Source organism: Nesoenas mayeri (genome assembly GCF_963082525.1).
Source record: "Nesoenas mayeri genome assembly, chromosome: 1".
NCBI classification, from domain to species: Eukaryota; Metazoa; Chordata; class Aves; order Columbiformes; family Columbidae; genus Nesoenas; species Nesoenas mayeri.
In genome coordinates, this window is record NC_137541.1 from 204,024,053 (window position 1) to 204,044,429 (window position 20,377).

Consider the following 20,377-nt stretch of genomic DNA (forward strand, 5'->3'; position numbering starts at 1 on the left):
CCTTTTCCTGTACTAATCTCATTTGACCCACATGTAAACTAGGCTTGGGCTGTCTAGCTTTCTGGAGTGTTGTGAGGCTTAATTAATGTTTCAGGATCACTTCAGTGCACCTGCAATGAAGAGGTCTGTCTGATTGCTATACAACTGTATTTGTGTTTTATTTTGTGTAAAGCTTCATCTTACCAAACCTCTCTGTTGCCGATGTGAGTAGTTGCTTGACCAGGCAAGGGTGAGTTTGGAGGAAGGCTAAAAGCCTCGGTTGCTTTTTTAGCTTTTCTTTGAGCTATGATTTTCAGAAAGGCAAAAGGTTTTAAGGGTTAGTGACTGTGACTTGGCTTCAGGAGCGGCATGTGTTATGATAGACTTGGTCTTTCTGCAGGCTGCATTGTCCTTGCTGCTTCTGCGTGTGTAACACCAGCTTGCAAAACCGAGCCGAGCCCTCTTTTAAACTCCATAGCTTTTTTTATCTGTAAGCCAAGTGTACATGAAAATATAACTCTGTGCTAGGCAAGTAAGTTAAAGCTGACAGCACTTAATTGCACATTTACAGATCAACCGGATTTACGTAATTGAACCTTTCTTTATGCTTTAAATTGAGTCCTGTAAGTGGGTCTGTCATAAGCATCCTGCTGGCAGGGGAAGGATCCCACCATGTATTCTGCTGCTTCTCGCTCAGTCTGTCACAAAACTGCAGACAACCTCAGTGTTTGCTCAGCAGGATCTTGGTGTTTTATTCATCATAAATGTTTCAGGACTTAAAAACCAGAAGTGTTTTCATGCCCTGATGGAAACCAAGCCCTTTCTCTGCAATGGGAATCCAGCCCTTGTATAGCAGTGTGAGACTTGGGGCTTTATGCAGCTAACACCTAGATTAACCAGGTTTACCCAGGCAGTTCTGTTCCCATAGCACTGAGGTTACTTGGGTGAGCAAATGGTCACTGCTGTAGCAAAGGGTTGCGGAAGTGAGCCCTGATGGAACGTGGGAAGGGCTGATGAGGAGTGAACTTCCACTCTGAAGTCTGCAGAACAGCCCATCCCTACATGATGATTATTCCAGTCCTGAGATCAGAGCAACACTTGTGTATTTCAGCATATGGTACTAATAGCATGTGAGTTTCTCCATGGTCTTTCATCTGTTCTTCTAGGAGATGGGACTGAAAGGGATATGAGAGATCACTACATACAGCCTTGAACCTGGGCTGGGGAGAGGACACCAGTGCATACCACAGACAGCCAATGACTGCACTGCTTAGGGTAGAAAGTTTAAGTCAAATCCATTTTTCTACAAAATGCTGATTGTTTGGCCACAGCAAACTAGAGAACAGTTGCTGTAAAGGGAAGAGAGATAAAACCTCTCTCTGTTTGAAGACTTCAGCCCACACAAGCCTGATATGAAGTTGTGTATGAAAGCACTACGCACATTCAGCTTCCACTAACACTGTGGTGCACACACTGTGTCCTGATTGTGGGCTGATTCTTTCGGCGCAGAATCCTCATCTTTTTCCTTGGTTGCAGATCTTCAGCTATTACATTAGCAGATGTGGCTGCAAGTGAGCGAAATACTGCATGTGCTTGCACCCATGCACAGAGTCTGATACGAACACGGAGCAACCTGTGAGCACACTTTGCAGCCAGTGCAGGCAAGTACAGGGTCACCCCTTTGTTTCTAATGCTTCTAGCACATAGGTGAGAAAGTGATATGGAGCTGGCTGAGAAGGGGCAGATAATATGAGTGGCAGATCAGCTGCATTGGGAACAGTAATTCAACTATAACAGCCTAACAGAGCACAGGAGTAATGATTTGGTAAGAAATTTGCTTTTAGAACAGCTGCCTAAGAGAAGAGCCTCCACTCAACACTAACGCACCAGGCTATGGTACCAAACTACAAGATGTTGCTTGGAGAAGTAGGCGGGAGTCTAACTATTCATTGCCTATAGTAGTTCAAGCCCCACAAGTCAGAGAAGAGACCTTGTTATTAAAATGCAATATGTTTACCTGTTTAAAAAATAAAAGGGCTTCTAGGGACAATAATTTTCACTTCAGTCTGGCAATTATTTCATAAACATGCCAGTGTGATTTAAGAAAAGCTGGAGCTGTTCTTCTCTGGATTATGCATCTGATTTGTCTGCTGATTTCCCAGCCCTCACAAATACAACCAGTTTTTATTGTTTTGACAAAGAGAATCTAACAGCAAGGTTAAATCAAAATGCCACTGGTGCCTGGACCGAGCTAAGCTTTTCTGCAAAGAATGTACATTTTTCAAAGATATATTGAACACAATTGAGGACTCAGAATAGTGATTTAGGGTTTGCATCGTCTGTGCTGCTGGCATATTTCATTAAGGCCACTATAGTGATGCATTGGTGAAACACATGGAGCTGAAATGAGACTTCATTCCCATAAAGAGCCTGATATATTATAGTGCCTGTGCTAATCATAGTGAAGCCTAGAAACTCCAGAATTTCCTTTGTAGCTACAGTAGATCAATTAACCAGCATCTTTTAGGGTTGAACCCTGAGTCCTCTGCTGGGCTGACACAAATGTTGCTCCTTAAAGGGCTGGATTAGCATTCGTGAAGGTTTAGTATCCTGCTAGTTGTATCACCCACATTGTAAGAGGGATGGGATCTGTTTTGGTACTGTGGAATGCACTGCATTTCCTCTGAGGTTAAAATATCTCCAGACCTGCAGTGGATGCTCACAGTTTGCTATGCCTGAAGTGTTATATTCTCTAGAAGAATCATATTTGTAGGAGACAGCTGATGTACCAGCAGTGGATCTGCCCCATTATTACAGGGTCACAGAGAGACAGCTGGAGAAGGCCACCCATCCCAGTTGTAGGCTGCCTCTTAACAAAGCCCCCGTATTTCTGAGCATGTCAAATCTTGCAAAAAAATATTTACATGCTGTCCGCTTCTTCCTGGCAAAGTCTGTCCATCCCACAGTCCAAAAATCTGCACTTTCTTCGTAATGATCTATACTGTTAAACCAGGAGGGGAAAGCCAAGAGCAGCTCCTGAAGCTTCAGGTAAACTGCTGTCAACTGAGTAGCAACCCAAGGAGGGCAGGAGAGCATGTGGAATGCCAGCAATGAATAGGGTGAAGTGTTTAGAACCTGGGAGCAAAAGGGAAGGAGTGAGACATTTTTCCTGGCTCCTCAACTCTAGAAATTACGAGCAAGCCCCATTGAATGTGGCTATGAAGTCTCTGTGGGGTTTGAAAACTAACATATGCAAAGGCATTGCTTTTCTGTGCTCAACTCAGTGCTAAAACAAAGAGGAAAACTAATATATTTTAGTAAAAGCCTTGGAAATAAGCAATTTGTTCAAAATTTGCCATTGACACTTTCTAGTCAACCTATTTAAAACAAAACAAACAAACAAACAAATAAACAAAATAAACACACTTCTACTCCTGTTTTGCACCTTTGAGAATGGGAGTGGCTTTACATGTTATCTCCTCTTCAGCAAAATGCTGGTGTGTGTGTAGTTCACCATGCTAGCTGTAAGTAGCTTCGACAGTTGACTAAATAAATTCTGTATTCGTTGCTGCTGACCCTAGGTAAGGACAGCCTTGAGGATGAGAAGCAGTGTTACATAAATGTGTAGTGTACATAGCAACACTGAGAAGAGAGACGCTGCTGCATTGCTGTTGGTGCACCAGTCACACATTAAAATTCTGTCACTGCAAGGTCACGTTGCTCATCTCATACTCTGCAACCCTGGGGAAGAAATTTAGATGAGAGATGGGGGAGGAAAAGCAAAAACTTCCTCCTTGTGCTGTAACCAAGAAGACATTCATCGACAGCAGGGCATTTCTTTTGATTTCAAAAGAGCATGTCAATTCTTTTTCAGGGATAGCAGATTCTCTTCTGGTGCTGTGTAGTTGTGTTTGCGTGTTAGAAATGTAACATAGTTATAAGGGGTTGTTTCTGAATTGAATAAATAATGCCTCCGAGCATTTTCTTCTCCCTTTAATCTGAGAGAAATGCAAAATACCAGCGAGCATACAGAGTGGACTGTGTCCTGAGCTGCACCCAGTGCAGCCTGGTTAGGAATGCAGCACAGGAACTCTGCAAGCTGCTGGGAAGAAGCAAGGTTTAAGGCAAAGAAGAAAACAACTGTTTTAAGGAGAAACATGGCAGTGATACATGATTCTGTAGTCAGAAGCAGGCCATGTCACATTGGCCGTCATGTCTCTAAATGGTGCTGAGGCAGAGCCTGTCCTAAAGGTACCGTTTGGCAGCAGAAAACCGCAAGAGCTCTTGGATTGTGTCTGCAGCATGAGATGAAAGCAGGTTTAAATGCAGCCACTTGTGTGCACTTTCCAGCTTGGAGCTCAGACCTGTCTTATCTAATGGTGAATTGTGTAGACAATGTGCTGGTCTGACTCTTGAGTGGAGTCTCAGTTGTCTGATTAGCCAATGGTATAGACATGCCCTTTGTATTTCTGTAGCTTTGTAGAGGTATGTTGTTCAGGGTTTGGGGAGCAGAGCATGTTAATATACATAATCATTAGGTGTTAGATGCTTGAAAGTATGTGCTGTCCAGAACAGATGAGAAAGGTGAATGCCAGCTTCCGCTGACAGCTGCATATACCCTGCACTAGTGTTCATGAGGACTAAATGGCAAAATCTCTGCAGAGAAGACACAAGTGTTGTGTTTTTCCTTTATAGTGTCAGAACAACATAAATAACTGTTAAAAAATATTTGCTAAGAATGTGAAGATTCACCTATGGCATTATTCTTTTTATTGCTTAAGCACTTGTTACTGTTTGATATATGCTTTTCAAGAAAAACATAATGTCCCCAAGCAGAGCTTAAAAACATGGCTGAGGTGCAACTTGACAAAGGGTCTCAACCTGATAGTGAAGTATCATTGTCTGTTGGAGCTGGATGCATTGGTGCTTTCATTAATCTCAGTCTACTCCCTCTCTGTGAAAGATTAGTGGGAGCTGAGATTTCAGTTCCAACTCTGTAAACCCTCAGCCTTTATCCAGAGATGTTCTAACCTTTGCGTCACCGGAAACAGCCTCATCCGTGTGTCACATAGTCCTCCTTTTCTGCTCTTTCCCTCTATAGTAGATGTTGTATCAAGAGGCTTTTCCCACCCTCTACTTCCCTTAACTCAGGAAAATGCCACTTTGGGAAATGCAGAGGTCTTCAATTTTATTCATAGCGTACATCAGCCTTTACAGCATTCCTAATGTACACAAACCAGTGGGCCTCCTGTAGTCACATTGATTAGCTTTAGAAAAGTGATAGGTTGCAGCATCCTAGTTCTGGAGATGCTTTTTAGAATGAGAGAAGGGGCACTGCCACAAGGAAAACTGAGTAGAAAATGGGGAAAACTCATAATACCAAAGACTATGGCATCTTCTGGATGAGAATCAGGGATCTGGTTTTGTGAAAGTCGGCTTTTTTCTGGCCATCACTGAAATTAAGTCATGTTTCTGCTTTTACATACAGATATTTCAGGACAGCGGGCAGTAATGGAAAGGGTTGCTTTTTGCAGTTACATTCTCTAGTTCCATACAGCCTCCAGTTTATCAACTGCATATAGATTTCTCCTTTCACTAATTAAATATTTCCTTGCCTTGTTTCTTTGCTTCAGGGAGCTTGAAAGCTGCTTATTTATAAAGGGAAAGATGAAGGATTGTGGTGTTAAGCAGAAAACTCCCAACACATATGTTCTGCTCTGCATCTTTGAGAAGGAGTCACTGATGCTGCTGTGGGTGCAGAAGGGCAGAGCTTTCTCTGAAATTCAGATGTGGCCAGGAGTCTCTTCCAGGATTCATATGTTGATGAAGCTCTGAGCTTATTAATTAGCTTTTACTGAAACAAGAAGCCTTAGCCCATACATGCCAGGTTGCAAAATGCTAATCCTGCTGAGTTTTTCTCTCCCTGTGTTAATTCTAAGCACTTGCAAGAACAAATTTGATGGAGCATATTTGGGTAAGAAATGGTTCCCTTGGTCTGTGATAGTTTAGGAGAAAAGTCATACTTGTGACATTTTTCTTCAAACTGTTGTCTAAAAAGATATTTTGACTAGGTCAGCTTTATTAGTTCCATAATGTGCATATGTGGTTTTTTTGTTTGGGATTTTTTCTTTCAGCTTCTATGCTTTTATATTGTTTATATAAATGTATTTTCATTTCAGAACAAAAAAAGTAGAAGAATAAAACCCAAACAATTTTTTTTTTTACTTGGGAAACAGTAGCATATCCAAAACTCATCTTCAAAGATGCTTAGAAAGAGAGTGGAAACTAGCTGGAAAAACTATTATTTTCTAATGGCAAAGCATTCTTAGAGTTTGCTTTTCAACCTTCTTTAGTGGAAAATACTGTTGAAACTAAGCAATACTACCATAATCTGAGCTTTGACAAGTGAATATCTCTCTTTTAAAGCAAAGTATCTCTCTAGGATCATGCCTAAACTGCCATCTGAATCTTAAGGCAATGTCTGTAGCACATCTAGACCTGGCTTGCTCCAGAACTTGGGCCCAGAGCACGTTGGGCATTTAGCCATCTTTAGCCTCAGCTCATGTCTCATAGTGGTTTCTGAGTCAGGAGTTGTCTTCAAAAGGAAGAAGACAAACGATCCATTTTTATCTCACTTTGGACAGTTATTTGGGGCTCATAAGCCACGTGAGAGTTTGACATGGTAAATGTCCAAGAACTGGCCACAATGGTACGAGTGTGAGTATCCTGAAAAGACCTTAGCGTGCGTTCCCTCTCATCAAAGGACTTTGAACCAGAGTGCTATACAGACAGAAAATAATTAATCAATATCCAGTCTCAGTAAGGAAGATACAGACCCCAGATGTAATTGTTGCCATCCTTGAAATCTGGAAAAAGCAATAAACTAAGTTCCACTTTCCAGTTTTTTTAAGAAATAAGCCTTGGAAGTAGTTATTTCCAGTTAACATGTATAGTGTGGTAGAAAAAATGAATGGCCCTGTCTTTTCCGTAGTTGCGGGTCTTGACTTTTTGACTGCTGACCACATTCTTTTCTCACTCTCTCCTGTCTGAAGAGTCCAGACAATTTGTGCTGATTTTCCAATTCTATAATTATATATTTTTTTCCACTAGAGCTGAAATGAAAGTAATGTATTAGAAAGAAAAGTGGCCTTTACTTTTTTTATCTTTATACAATATTCAAGATAACTGTTTTGGAAAGTACTAACATAAATGTCCACAATTTTGAGTACTCAATGTTCCTTTCAGGGATGCCTGTTTGCATTAACGTAATTCCAATCTGTTCTTATGTTTTTATAGTTCAGGATGTGGTACAGTTCTTTGAAGATAAATGCCTGCATAGTTTCCAAGTGGAACAGAAAACAAAATTTGGTCCTGAACTCTCATTTTTATTTTTTTCCCCCAGGCTTGACTTTAAGAACAAGAATAATACTTACTGAGTTCCTGCCCATACCAAATCATACTCTTGTCATGTGAAACAGCCCATTTTGTAGCTTCAGCTTCCTGTCCCCCCAACACAACAGAGGAACTATGTTCATTGAGTGTATGGATTTATATAGGTCACTATTGTAAATGCCTCATAAACCTTCGAAGAGTAAGCAATAGTCTTTTAGGCTCTATCATGGTTCCCATCAAATGAAGCATTTAACTGTATAATAAGGCAGAGCTGGTAAATTTATCATAAAAAAAGCTTTGTGGTTTGTTTTTTGGGGTTTTGTTTGTTTGTTTGTTTTGTTTTGTTTTTTTCCTACTCTTTCCTAAGTCCTTTGGTGTTGTTTTTTCTTCTCTTTTTCATGTGCAGAAATCTTTTCCCATAGTGTCCATTTCTTAATTATACAGTGTTGTGAGGGTAGGTGCAAACTGTTGGCTAAAAAGGGATCAGACAGGGAGGAATCCTGGGCTCTATCCCATTATCTTACAGAATTTCCTTACAAACCAGTCACTCTGCTTATGATTTTCAGAGTAACATAAAGAATCCAAGTTCACTGAAGTTTTGATACCCAACTGCATTAAGCTTCTTTCTAAATACCATGTTCTTTTTGCCTACCTGTAAAATGGAGACAGTCACACCTGAAAATAGCTTTACGGATTTGCTTGGAAAGTAGTCTTTCATTTCAAATTTGTTTAGTTAAATTGCAAAATCTTGGTTGCGGTATGTAACATCTTACCAAAGATACTAGACTGAGTTAGCCATTTTGTCTTAATGGCAGTCCTCACAAATAAAATATTTGACTGCTGAGTTCTATTGCTGTTGAGATGTTATTTTTGCATTCTGTTATATTAGCAGGACGCCCTAATGTGAGTTTATGTCTCTTATTGTATTTGACGAAGCACCATACATTTATTCATCATGTAATTATGGCACTGTACTCTCAAGGTATTTACCTTACAGGAAGCTTCATGACTTTGGAATAAACAACCATTCCAAGACTGAGCAAAATGTGGCTGAGTTGCTGTTTGTGACCTCATTTTAATTAATGACATACTGCTTTAATCGTGGAAGCATTGTGTATGTGCATATGTGCGTGTATATTGCTGCTGGCAGGGAAGCTGCGATTTCATTGCTTAAACAGAGGCTCTTACACTGTTTGAGATGCCCTGAACTAGCTGAAGCATCCACATAGGGTTGGCAGATATGCTACAGGAGACCTAGGATCATCTGGAACAACAGCAGGAAGCTGGATAGGATACCTGAAGTACCAAAATTGTGACAAGCACCCTCATTTAGCCACCCAGAGTCATTTTCTGACTTAAAACACTAGGCACATGCTTCTTGAAACTTCTGATAAATCCAGACCATTCAAAATGGACAGTGACAAATACATTGTTTTTGTATCTGCAGCTATGAGACTGTCTCGGAAGCAGAATATATTATCTCATCCTCATACACAGTCATCCCACCACTGAACTTAGAAGAACACCCATTCTTTATGCTCTTTAGAGCGCAATGTGAACAGAAAACAGCACCTCTCTGACCCTAACCTACCAAAATCAGTGATGAACAAAGTTCCCTCCCATCGCAGGAGTGTATAGAAATCCTTCCCACTTAAAGATGGGCACCTGAGAACCTGAGTGAGTGAAACGTGATCTGAGCATTTGCTTTAGTCTCCTCAGTCTGGTAGAGTACAAGGTGTTTCAAAAAGATGGACCCAATTTGAAATCATTAAATCTTTGTAACCACAAACCGCCCATGAATGAAACTCTTACAGTCCACACAGCAGGTGGAGAGAGCATAGAGCATTTATAAAACGTTCCTCAGATTTGTTAACTTGTTAAATCATTTGTGATTTTTTGTGCAATTGTAACATGTTGGGTCCATCATTTTGAAACACCCCATATTTTACAGCGGGTTATTGAAGCACCTGCCCAGACTGTACTGCTTTTGACAGATCTTAATGTACACCTGATATTTTATTGTGATCTTCAAGACACTGCTGATTTTATAGCAAATCTGAAACAATTGTTTTAAAACTCATAATTCACTTCCCCATAATGTGGTTGGGCTCTTTCTGGTGCACTGTGGACCAAAGCACCCACTCGATCTTCCTGCAAATCATTAAATGTCCTGTTAGCTGTCCACATAATCACTTCTGCATTTGGCAGGGTTGTGGATTTTTTAGGAAAATTATGTGTGAAACATGAATTAATACAAGTGTACAGACTTCTCTGAGATTTTTCAGAACTGCTGTCAAAAGTTTTGGCTAATTATTTATTTTCGAGAAGTAAGGATAAACAATTAAACTGCATAAATTAATTTCAATGTTGTATTTTTTGCTTTCTCATTCCAGAGGGGTGTTGATATAGTAATGGCAAAAGGTGCCATCTCTCTGGAATGAGGAGTTCAACTGCAGCAGTAACATGAAAACAAACAAACAAACAAAACCCAACAAGCAAACCTGTATATTCCTTGTTTATTTTTAGTCATTAAGTTAGAGAAACTACAGAAAGTTAAAGCCTTCACTTCAGAGAAGCTCCTGAGCTGCAGAAATGTAAAAGGTGTTTATTTATGCTTGGTGCAGGTTCAGTGACACACTGGGCAGAGCTATCAGAGGAAAAACTGATGCTTTCAAAAATTATTATGGTGTTTTTCATTAAGAAGAATATCCTTTCCCACTCACCTTCCCCTGGCCAAGTAATGTGGTTTGGCCAAACATGTTTTGTCTCATGAGCTTTGATTTTTTGTCTGATATTTGGAGAGGTTTTATGGGAAACAATACATTTCACAAATTAATCTGATCAGGAGGGAAATCTCATTGTCCATTCCAGAAGAGCAGGGAAAAGGGAGCACAAAAATCAGGGGGCTTTTTATTTTGACAAAACCTGGCTAAAAATGCTGCAGCAAAGAAGAAACTCCTCACGCTGGGATCAAGGAAAGTATTGCAGTCTGCTGATTTCCTAGCAGAGCAGATAAACTGTGCTTCCTCCTCCTCATTTCAGCGCTATGTAGGCATCACTGATCATGATAAATTCTTCGTAACAAGGGGAGCAGGAGGGTGGGCAGTGGCAGGCAAAGACTGCTCCCGCTGCCAGATGAGCCTTTCTAGAGAGAAAAACAGCAGCTGTGGGCTGAGCAGCAACTGTCCGCCCGATCCAGGCACCAACCTCTCTTGAATTTCAGTTATTTAATGAACCAAATCTCCTCAAGTGAATGAACACCTTTCTCATGTAATCAGTGGGGAGATGTGAAAGCCTTTAGAGACTTCCACAGAGATCCAGTTCACCTGACTTGGATTTTTGCATTTCAGCACACAAAATCTGTTTCAAAAGCTCCTTTTAGCCTCCATTGAGGTTACAGGGAACATAGTCACTTATTTGGAAAACACAGCACATTATGGGCTGCAAATGTGGGTAGTGGTTAGGTGTGAACTGGCTCCCCTTGTCCTAGGGTATGTCAGCTGGAGGACCACCCAGAAAAGTGTGTTTTACAAAACTGAGACCACCTGAGGAGCACACATAGATATTTTCTTACCTGGTTCTGATCCTGAATTTTGGGGTAAAAGTGATAGATACCCCATTGCTGATCCCATCAGCCTCCTGAAAGCTGGAGAGCAGCTGTACAATCCAGTTAGAGCTTTGTTCACTGCAGGGAAACTGATGCTTTGCCTTACATGTTTCATAAAGCGCATTACAGCCACATGGATGTTACAGGAGGGCTGAAGAGTACCATAATTCCTAATAATGTAACTTCCATTGTTGCTCCTGAAAACCTGTCATCATTTTTGTATGCGAGATGGCTTCAAATAATCTGCCCTTCTCATCCATTTCCCTTTTCCAGCTCCTCACAAATTTAATTCTCATGAATTTAATGGCTCCATGATTTTTCATTACTCTTTCTGCTGTCTTGTTTAGCATATGCATAAGCATTAGACTGAGCTTAAGAACAATGCGCTTTCTAATCTGAAATTGTGCATTGTGGATTGATGACTGATGGTCTGAATAACCAGCAACTCATCCTGTCTCCCTTTCCTTAAAATTGTTTTTGTTAGTTCAAAGTTCATGATCTCTCTACAGATTAATTTTCCAAATGAGCCTTCCTGTAACTTTTTACAGTAGTATGTCTCCTTGTAAGAGAATGCTGCCTTAATTATGATGACTGCAGTAGTTCCCCAATCTGTCTTCTGTATACAGACCTCTAAACACAATTTCTAAAGTGACAGCCTCCCTGCAGCCATCCCTGTTTGGTACTCTAGAGTGCCACAGCTTCTAGGATGAGACAAGAAGCCATAATTTTTAAGTCTTGGTATCTAGACTTGTGGATTTAAGCATATTTGTTGCACTGAAAGGGAAAAGTCTAGAAGTGATCTGATTTTCTGAAGTGACAAGCACCTTTTCTGGTAGCAGTAGGGAAGACAGAAATGCCTCATTTTCATTTAGGCTCGTAAATGAGAGTTGTCAAGAGCCTGGTTCTTCCTGAATGTTAATAGGAGGGTTGATGCTTTGAAAGTCATCTATCTGGATTAAATAATTGAGACCAGAGGCTATAGAATTAAAAGTCTAAAATGCATTAAAAGACTAAAAGCGGCATCTCAAGTTCATGATGCTGTAAAAGAGGACATGGAACCCGGATTCTCTGGTGATCTGTATCTTCCAGGGTCACTGTGGCATTTACTGATAAGATCAAAGTTAAAACAAATTGCTGATGTTCTGATTTGACAAATATATTAACTTGCTCTCAATATAAATGTCTGTAATGTCATCCATATGAAAGAAGAACAGGAAAAAGGGTCCTAATAGGGCTTGTCTACACAAATATATACACGTTATACAACTTCTACTACTATAGTAAGAATATAGTTATATAACACCTCTCTGTTGCCATGAATATTTGTGTTTTGCTATCAGCAAATGGCCATATCTCTGTCTCTCTGAGATGTTTGTTGTGTTTCAGTTAAAAAAAAAATAAAATATATTTTCTCGTAATTACACCAATAAATAGTTCTGTGTACAGATACTGTCATGATCTTGGTCGTTTGATATTTTTCCAACTATCTAACCATGTACATATTTCATTCTATACAGGCAGGTCATCTGACAATGGAATCCGTCCGAAGTAATTTTAGCAGACCATCATTAAGAGACCAGTATTTTCCACCCTGCCAGTCCCTCGGTAAATTAGTGAGAAGACAGTCCAGGCCTTTCAGTCCTTATTAGCTGATCTTCTTGACACGTTCAGCTCTGTGAAAAAAAATATCCAGCACATTTTTGCAGTGTTCTTCTCTTTGCATGAAGGGGTCACATGCAAAGAACTTGAGATTTTAGTACTTCTCCCAGAAATATGTTTTCTTATGTGGCGAGTATGGACTATTTGTTTGCAATAGCTTGCATAGAGGAATGAAGGTAGTAATGACATTAATGTTGCAAAAACGCTCATCAGTACCAGTCACAGGTGGAGAAAAACAGAATCTGATTACAACAAGGGCTGTATTGATATGCAAGACAAGGCAAGCCTGGTGCGTGGCTCTGCCCTAGGAGTTAAGAGGTTCTGCAGACTACTCTCCTTTATTCATATTTATGGCACTGTCGCCAGAAGCCCTTGGAAAGATGTACAGCAGTTTGAAAATGTAACACAGTGAAATGGTTACGTGTAGATTTTTCAAGAAGCAATTCATGCCAGGGACATTTTAACATTGTCGTGATTGCAGGAAAATGCATGAAAATTTGTCCACAACATGTAATTTACCTGAAAATACCTTATTTGCTTTTTATTGCCCGAGCATGTTTCTTTTACTAGAAAACAATGAGGAAAATCAGGGAGGTATTTTTATACAGCCAAGTTCCTTTAAAATCTGTATGGCGCACTCAGGCAGCAAAAGGATAGGTACCACTCCTGTGGGCTGTTTTGCATCGATGTCACCACACCAGCCTCTATAGAGTGGGACAAACACACTGCTGAGCCTCAATGGTCCCTTTTCCTGATGGATAAAACAACATAGTGTGGGGTGGTAGGAGAGGGAAGTCATGTGAGGCTTGATTGAAGCTGCATGAAGGGAGATGATCCGAAGTGCCAAGCCACTGTTAAGGTCCAGAACTAATGTTTATTGCTGAGCTCTTGTTTCAAAGGGGCTTTTGTCTATATGCAGAAAAAGAACTAGTTTCTCTGCATATTTTACTAATCCAGCAGATTTCTAGAACTTTTTGGCACTGTGTAAATTCTGTGTGCCCGATGCCCTCAAGAGAAGGAGTTAACAGGCAGACTCCTGAGGAAATGTCAATATATGAAGTGGGGCATCAGAAAGCCTAATGGATACAAGATGGATGTGCAGAAATAAGTTGGTTTTCTGTCATTATAATAGCTACTTCATATCTAATTCAGAGCTTATTACAGAAATTACAGTAAAAGGCCATTTTTAATGACAAGGTCTCATTGCTGCCAATTTTCAGCTCTCTATGGAGACTGATTCTAAATGACTTGCATCCCTACACACATGTGTATTCACAGATGGTGAATTACAGATTTAACTCAATGGAGAGGACAGGTGCTAAAAATACAAATTTGGGGAAAATGTGGAAGGGAGAACAGAGTGAAAAAGAGACTGACATCTGCCCATTGTCCTGCCTTGACTAAATGTAACCCTTAACAATCCAGGAAAGAAAGAGACAAGGCTAGGAAATTAGAGTTCACAGGGGTAACAGTCTCCTGCAAAGGCCAGAGACATGCACTAATCAGTACGTTATGATGAAGCTGCCAGGTATACTGTAGAAGATTTCTGAACACAATCTGAATGCGATCTTTTTTTCATTATGTGGAACAAATGGTGTTGGTACTGCAAATACATGCCTGGCTGCTCAAGTTGGTGGGATCCTCATCTAGCAAGTAATTTCAGATGAGCCTGACTTCAATGCTCACTAGGTTCAAGGTTTATGTGATTGCATGGTTGACATACAAGGGATCTAGATTTTATGGCACCAAGCACTGTAATGTCCCATTTTTGGGATTAATCATATCAGAATGGACCCCTCAAGTCTGAACCAATTGCCTAGTGCCAGTGGGACATTTCTTGTTTCAAGTGTTAGGTTAACAATTGGACTTAATGACCTTGAGGGTCTCTTCCAACCAAAATGATTCTATGATTCTAAGTCACCTTGGCCAGGCAGAGGAAAAGGCAAAATCAAGGTAGTGTTCAAGCTCTGCCCACTCTAATTCAGTGAGATTATGTGGCAAGCACAGCTTCATGGCATTACATTATTCCCAATAAAAAAAAAAAAAACGCAGGATCTCCAACTTGCATCTCAGGGAAGTATCTATGAAGAAAAGGGGTCCTTCAACACTTACCTTACATATGTCCAAACACAGGAGTTAGCACAACCCTGAACATGACTATGGAAAGAAAAATGATGTCCCGTTGCATTTGTAGCCTGCAGAGAGAAAGCATGTTGTCTCCTGTCAGTGCAAGTGAAGTGTGCCAAGAAAACATTTAGGGCTGTAGTACTGAAAGAGTCCGCTCCCTCCTTCTGACCCATGTGAAAACTAGGTGGCTGGTCCAAGCTAACATGTGGGGTCCCCAAAGAATCAATAAGAAGGATTAGGCATGTCCACAGGACAATTTCTCCTGTCCCAAAATAGTTGCTTTAAGATTGGTGCAGTCAATCCCCACCTGGCAGTGGTGTTCAATTCACACTGTGGAGAAACCCAAGCGACTTGGTCAGAAAAGACGACCAGTTGGGTTTTCATATGCTCAGAGTCAGATACACTTCTGAAGAGTTTCAAGTCCAAACTATCACCAAGCCAGTGGTCTAAGCAGAAAACCACAATGTTGGAAAGAACCAGCATGTGTTGGTTGTATCAATTTTGTCGTAGTTACTAAGATTAATATACACTGTACTATTATTCCCTACCACAGATCATACTGACTGTTTGAAACAGGGCTACTGTGTTCTTTATTCCCTCTCAAAGCAGATGTGGTCTCTAAGTCATATGGTGAGTGGGAATTAAAGGGCAAAAATGCTTGGGGCTATGCCTACAAATATAAAGAGGATACAAATTCCCTTTTACCAGTTAGAGCTAGGTTGAGTTCTCTGTGATGTGGAAGAAAACAGGCTGTTAGATCTTCTACTGAAGAAAAGGGAAAGTTCAAGGTTAGGTTGTTCAGTGCTGGATGGGGCTTTGAGCAATGTTGGATAGGGCTTTGAGCAACCTGATCTTGTGGAAGATGTCCCTGCCCATGGCAGGGGGATTGGAAGTAGGTGATCTTTAAGATCTCTTCCAACCCAAACTGTTTGATGATTCTACAATAATTCTTCTATGAGAAAGCTTGCCTGGGAATGGGTAGGTGATCTGAGTAGAACATGAAGAGACTTCCACTAATAGGTCAGACATTTGGTCACGAGGTATGAATTATGCATTCCATGCTTTTGGGGAAGAAGGAGTGATCAAGACCTGGCAAAGAGTAGGACTGAGAAGACCCGATGAGCCAAAGCTCCCCTTTCATCCTTCCACTCATGATGACTTGTCATGACCAAAGAAGGGAGGCCCAGGGAACACTGGTGAAGATCTTCTGTGGCGAAGACACCAACAGCTGAGGAGTTGAATCAGAAATTACTTGTTGCCTGTGTGCTTTGCAAGGGCACGGCATTTGGTAAAAATTACCTTGACCGATATGAAAATGAAACTCTGTCACCATGGAATACTGCAAAGGCTGAGATAAATTTTCTTAATATAGTTAGGATTTTTCTATCAGGAAAACTTTTCAAAGGGTAGCATCACTTCGGTGACGTGGAAATATTTTTCAGAAAGGCATTTCTTTCAACAAATTCCCAGTGAAACAGAGTAGTTATCTTCCTGCCAGGGTATCCACCCAACCAGGGATCATGGCTCTGCTGAAGTCTGTCTCAGATTGACACAGCCGTTCAGCAGTCTCAGAGATGGACATTTGGCATTTATAAGGTGCACAGCTCCAACATATTCCTGTCACATTTTAACTTCAGGACTTGGGACCCTCCAAAGCTTACCAGCTCCAGACTCCCTCAGGAGACACCTCCCTGCCTGGGAAGCCCCTGGTAGCTCCTGGGATTTCCACTCTCCCCCCACAGATTGAATATCCCAGCTCCACTGCGAATTCCCACCATTTGTGTGTTTCCATAATAGTTTTAAACATTTTAGTCAACCCACAGTTACTGAATACAACAAGCAATGTTTTTAGAAGAATCACTGAGCACCAGAGTGTTTTCATTGTGTGTGTATCAGAGGCTTTTTCCTCACCTTTTAATTGGATGAAGTTAATGGAGAACTGCCTCTTGTGGGTAGGAACCCACACTGGAGCAGGGGGAGAGTGTGAGAAGTCCTCCTCTGAGGAGGAAGGAGCAGCAGAGGCAACGTGTGATGAACTGACCACAACCCCCATTCTTCATCCCCCTGCACTTCTCGGGGAGAGGAGGTAGAGAAATCAGGAGTGAAGTTGAGCCCAGGAAGAAGGGAGGAGTGGGGGGAAGGTGTTTTAAGATTTGGTTTTATTTCTCATTACCCTACTCTGACTTTCAATTGTCAATAAATTAAGTTAATATTCTCAGGTCGAGTTTGTTTTGCCCATGGCAGTAATTGCTGAGTGAACGCGATGTCCTTATCTTGAACCATGAGCCTTTTGTTTTATTTTCTCTCCCTTGTCCATCTGAGAAAAGTTACGATAGAGTAGCTTTGGTGGGCACCTGGCATCCAGCCAAGCTCAATGCACCAGACCTTGTTTTGTTATGTATTGGTTATCTGTGCGGAATACATGAATATTGAGCAACCAAAATTCAACTATAATATGAGCAATCATCAAGTCAAACTGAACAGAGGTGGACATGGTTAGACTAGGTTTCATCTTCTAAAAAACACTTGGCTCCCCAGAGAAATGCAAGATGATATACAAGACAGCAAACTAGAGCATTTGAGACAAGAGAGAAGTGGTATCTGAGAGCCTGCTTTCTGCTGCTGATGGCATTTAATCAAGGACAAACAGGACATTATAGGAGCTGGAGGGAAAATATTTCCATTCTAGAAGAAAAAATATACCTATGGGTCATTTACTCTGCTCAGAGGCACCACATCTTTAGCACACTAAAGAGCTCTTTCTGCTGTTACATTAGGAGTGAATGCAGCACTGATGGTGCAGTCAGGCACCTCTTACTAAATCCATGCACTGAACACACAGATTGGGCTGCAGGTTTGGAGCCTGCAATTGTAAAAGAGCAAATAAAAGAGCAGAGAATTCTACATCAAAGCCACCAACACACAAGCTGGTCTAGTTTCACAGGAGCATTATTTAATCAAGCATAGGAAATACATGGTGTTCTTTGGGTGGTGTGGTTGGATCTGGGAGATTTTTGCAGGAGTGGATCTGATAATATACTACAACACTGGAGGTTACAAGAGACTTGAGGAACGTGACTGCCCATCCTGCTTATGCAGCACACCTCAACAAGGCATTTGTAAACATGAATCAAACACTGCATGCTTGATTAGCACCTTAGTAAATCACCTAGTTACTGGAGGCCTCTAGAAATTGGACTGATAACACATATTGTTGTAATCTTCACTTTCTATGAGCAAGGGTTGTATCTCTGAAGAAGTTCTTTGTCTTTTCTTCCGGCAGACCAGAATGAGCCCTGTGAGCAGAGCAGTAACGATGGCTCCAATCACAGCTGCTCCAACCAACCAAGCCCAGATCTGACGGGCTTCCTCGAGGTAGGGTATTAAAAACTCCTGGAAAGACCCAAGTGCTGGGAAAAAAAAATAAACAGAAAAATAAAGGTCCTTTTACATGATGCAATGTACTGTCAGTTTCTAGAAGTTTTATAACAGATAATACTGGAAGGCTGAATGAAAAAAGAGACTACCTTGGTAAAAGTTGTCTGAAGGTCACAAATAGTTTTAAACAAATCTGTTAAATCCTTATAGTCTGTTTCTCAAACATTCTATTAGGGGCAAGAATACAGTTTACTGTTCCCAGTGCTCTTCACGGTATTGTCAAAACTGTAAGACTATTACCCATAAAGTTTGATATAGTGTGTCCAAAGTTCCTGCTAGCTCAGCATCCTATTGGCAACAATAACCAAAGTAGAGTACTAGGAAGAGTTTAAGAACAGGTCAAGCCTATTATGATTCTGTCAGAAAAATACTTACCCGATCTCCAACAATTTGCAGCTCCAGAATTTCCTGAACCAGAGGTGGTATCATTGTGTATAACAGTTATTAGGGATTTTTTTTTCCTTCCATCAGCTTTTCTAGCTACTCTTTGAACTTTCATCACAGCTTCTTGCAGCAAAGAGATCCTTGCCTTAACCACATGTTAGGTGGGAAAAAATTGCTTCCTTTCACTAATTTTGAACCTGCCACCTGCTCGATAGCTCTTGAGTGGGCTGATGCAGTAGACAATTATTCTCTGATCACTCTCTGCACAAGAAATCCTTAAAGAAAGAATTGGAGAATTCTTTCTTTGATGAATCCAGGGCAGTTTCTCACTGGTTAGATATTGAGTTTCCTTTTTCCTTTGTGATACAAATCTATATGCCTGTGTCTCTGTTTCTCTCACTATGGCTTAATGAGTTACAAAAACCCTGCTCGCACTTCACAACAGAGGTTGAAAGGTGACATCTTCACAATGCACCCAAGAAGCTGTTGGGTTGAATTTGAGAAATAAGAATACCTGTCCTCTTGGGCCAAGGTGTATTTGAAATCCACTCCTCCCAATTATTGTCTGGTATTACTATTAGTAGCTGTAATTGCTATCTATTAGAGAAAGAAAAGGGGACCCCTATGGAGGGAAGCCCAAACATGGTTTATTTTATATACTGTTCATGCATCTAGACTGATTTAGATGCATTCAACCTTTTTTAGTGTGGTATACCCCTCCCAAAAGGTTATAAATATCATCCTGCCATCTTGCATTTTCACTGGTGCCCAGAAAAGTAATTCCATCTTCTTCGATCATGGTGCTTCTGAGTTTGTGCTGTTATGTGCGCTGTACTCTGAAAAGATGGTTTTGGTTTACAGCACCTTTAAGGTTAAGCTAGCCTTAGCACCTGATGTCTGAAGCACTTCCTGAGATGTAATTAAAATTTAGGCTGAGTTTAGGCTGAATATAGCTTGTTCATCCCTCCAATTCAGCTTCACTTTAGGGAATGTTTAGTTACTATTTCTCTGGTCCTTGTTTTCCAGTTAATCCAACTTTGTATTCTGAGATTGTATTTGCAAGAGTCTGCATGTTCAGCCTTCTGCTTCTGACCTCATTAGACATATAAATGCTATGTAACACTAAGAATTACAAAAAAAAAAATTAGGTTCTTGATGTTTCAGAGTCAACCCCGCAAACCTCTGGATATGAGGTACATTATCTCTTAAATCTTTCATTTCTCATCTGTCAAATGAGGATAGTACCATTCACTAAATCCTTTGTATTGTGAATATAAATTAGTATTTCTGCAGGATTCAGCTGCTACAGTGATCAGCACCAAAAAAATGTTAGAGGAAGTGTGCAATAAATCATACATTAGGCTATAGGCTGCTTACCTGAGAAAACAAAATCATAAGTAAAAAAGAATCGGGCACCTGGTTCTTAATGAATACTGTCTCTTCTGTGTAGTGAATGAGGTGGGAGTATGGGGAAAAATAGTGTGCAATTGAAGATAATGCATACCTGTAAATGTGGAGCATGAGTTATGGCTATAGAGACAACTTTTAATGCTGGTATTTTTTAATTTTGTGTGCTTGACCTTGTAACTCCTAAGTTTTTTTACCTCAACTCTTGTATGTTTATATTGCAAAAATGCCTCAATTAGAAACAATCTGGCTATTTAAACTGCAGTATGCAGATGGTAAAGGAAAACTGATACATAACAAGAACTTGATACTGTTTTAATGCTATGGAAAAAGAGCATTGTCACAAAGTTCTTTTCCTTGCAGAATATGTCTGGGAGATCAGGG

The 20,377-nt window shown here is 40.6% G+C and overlaps 1 protein-coding gene across 1 annotated transcript in view; it reads right to left on the reverse strand.

The window, feature by feature from the left end:
- Positions 1-17,950: 17,950 nt before the first annotated feature.
- The window catches only part of TYR (tyrosinase), a gene marked incomplete at both ends in the record, with an annotated part of 49,782 nt that continues 47,355 nt past the window's right edge, over positions 17,951-20,377 (reverse strand). The window contains one exon of the mRNA XM_080363783.1: positions 17,951-18,174. Within this exon, the coding sequence (XP_080219909.1) occupies positions 17,951-18,174 (224 nt within the window). The remainder of the gene's footprint in view (positions 18,175-20,377) is intronic.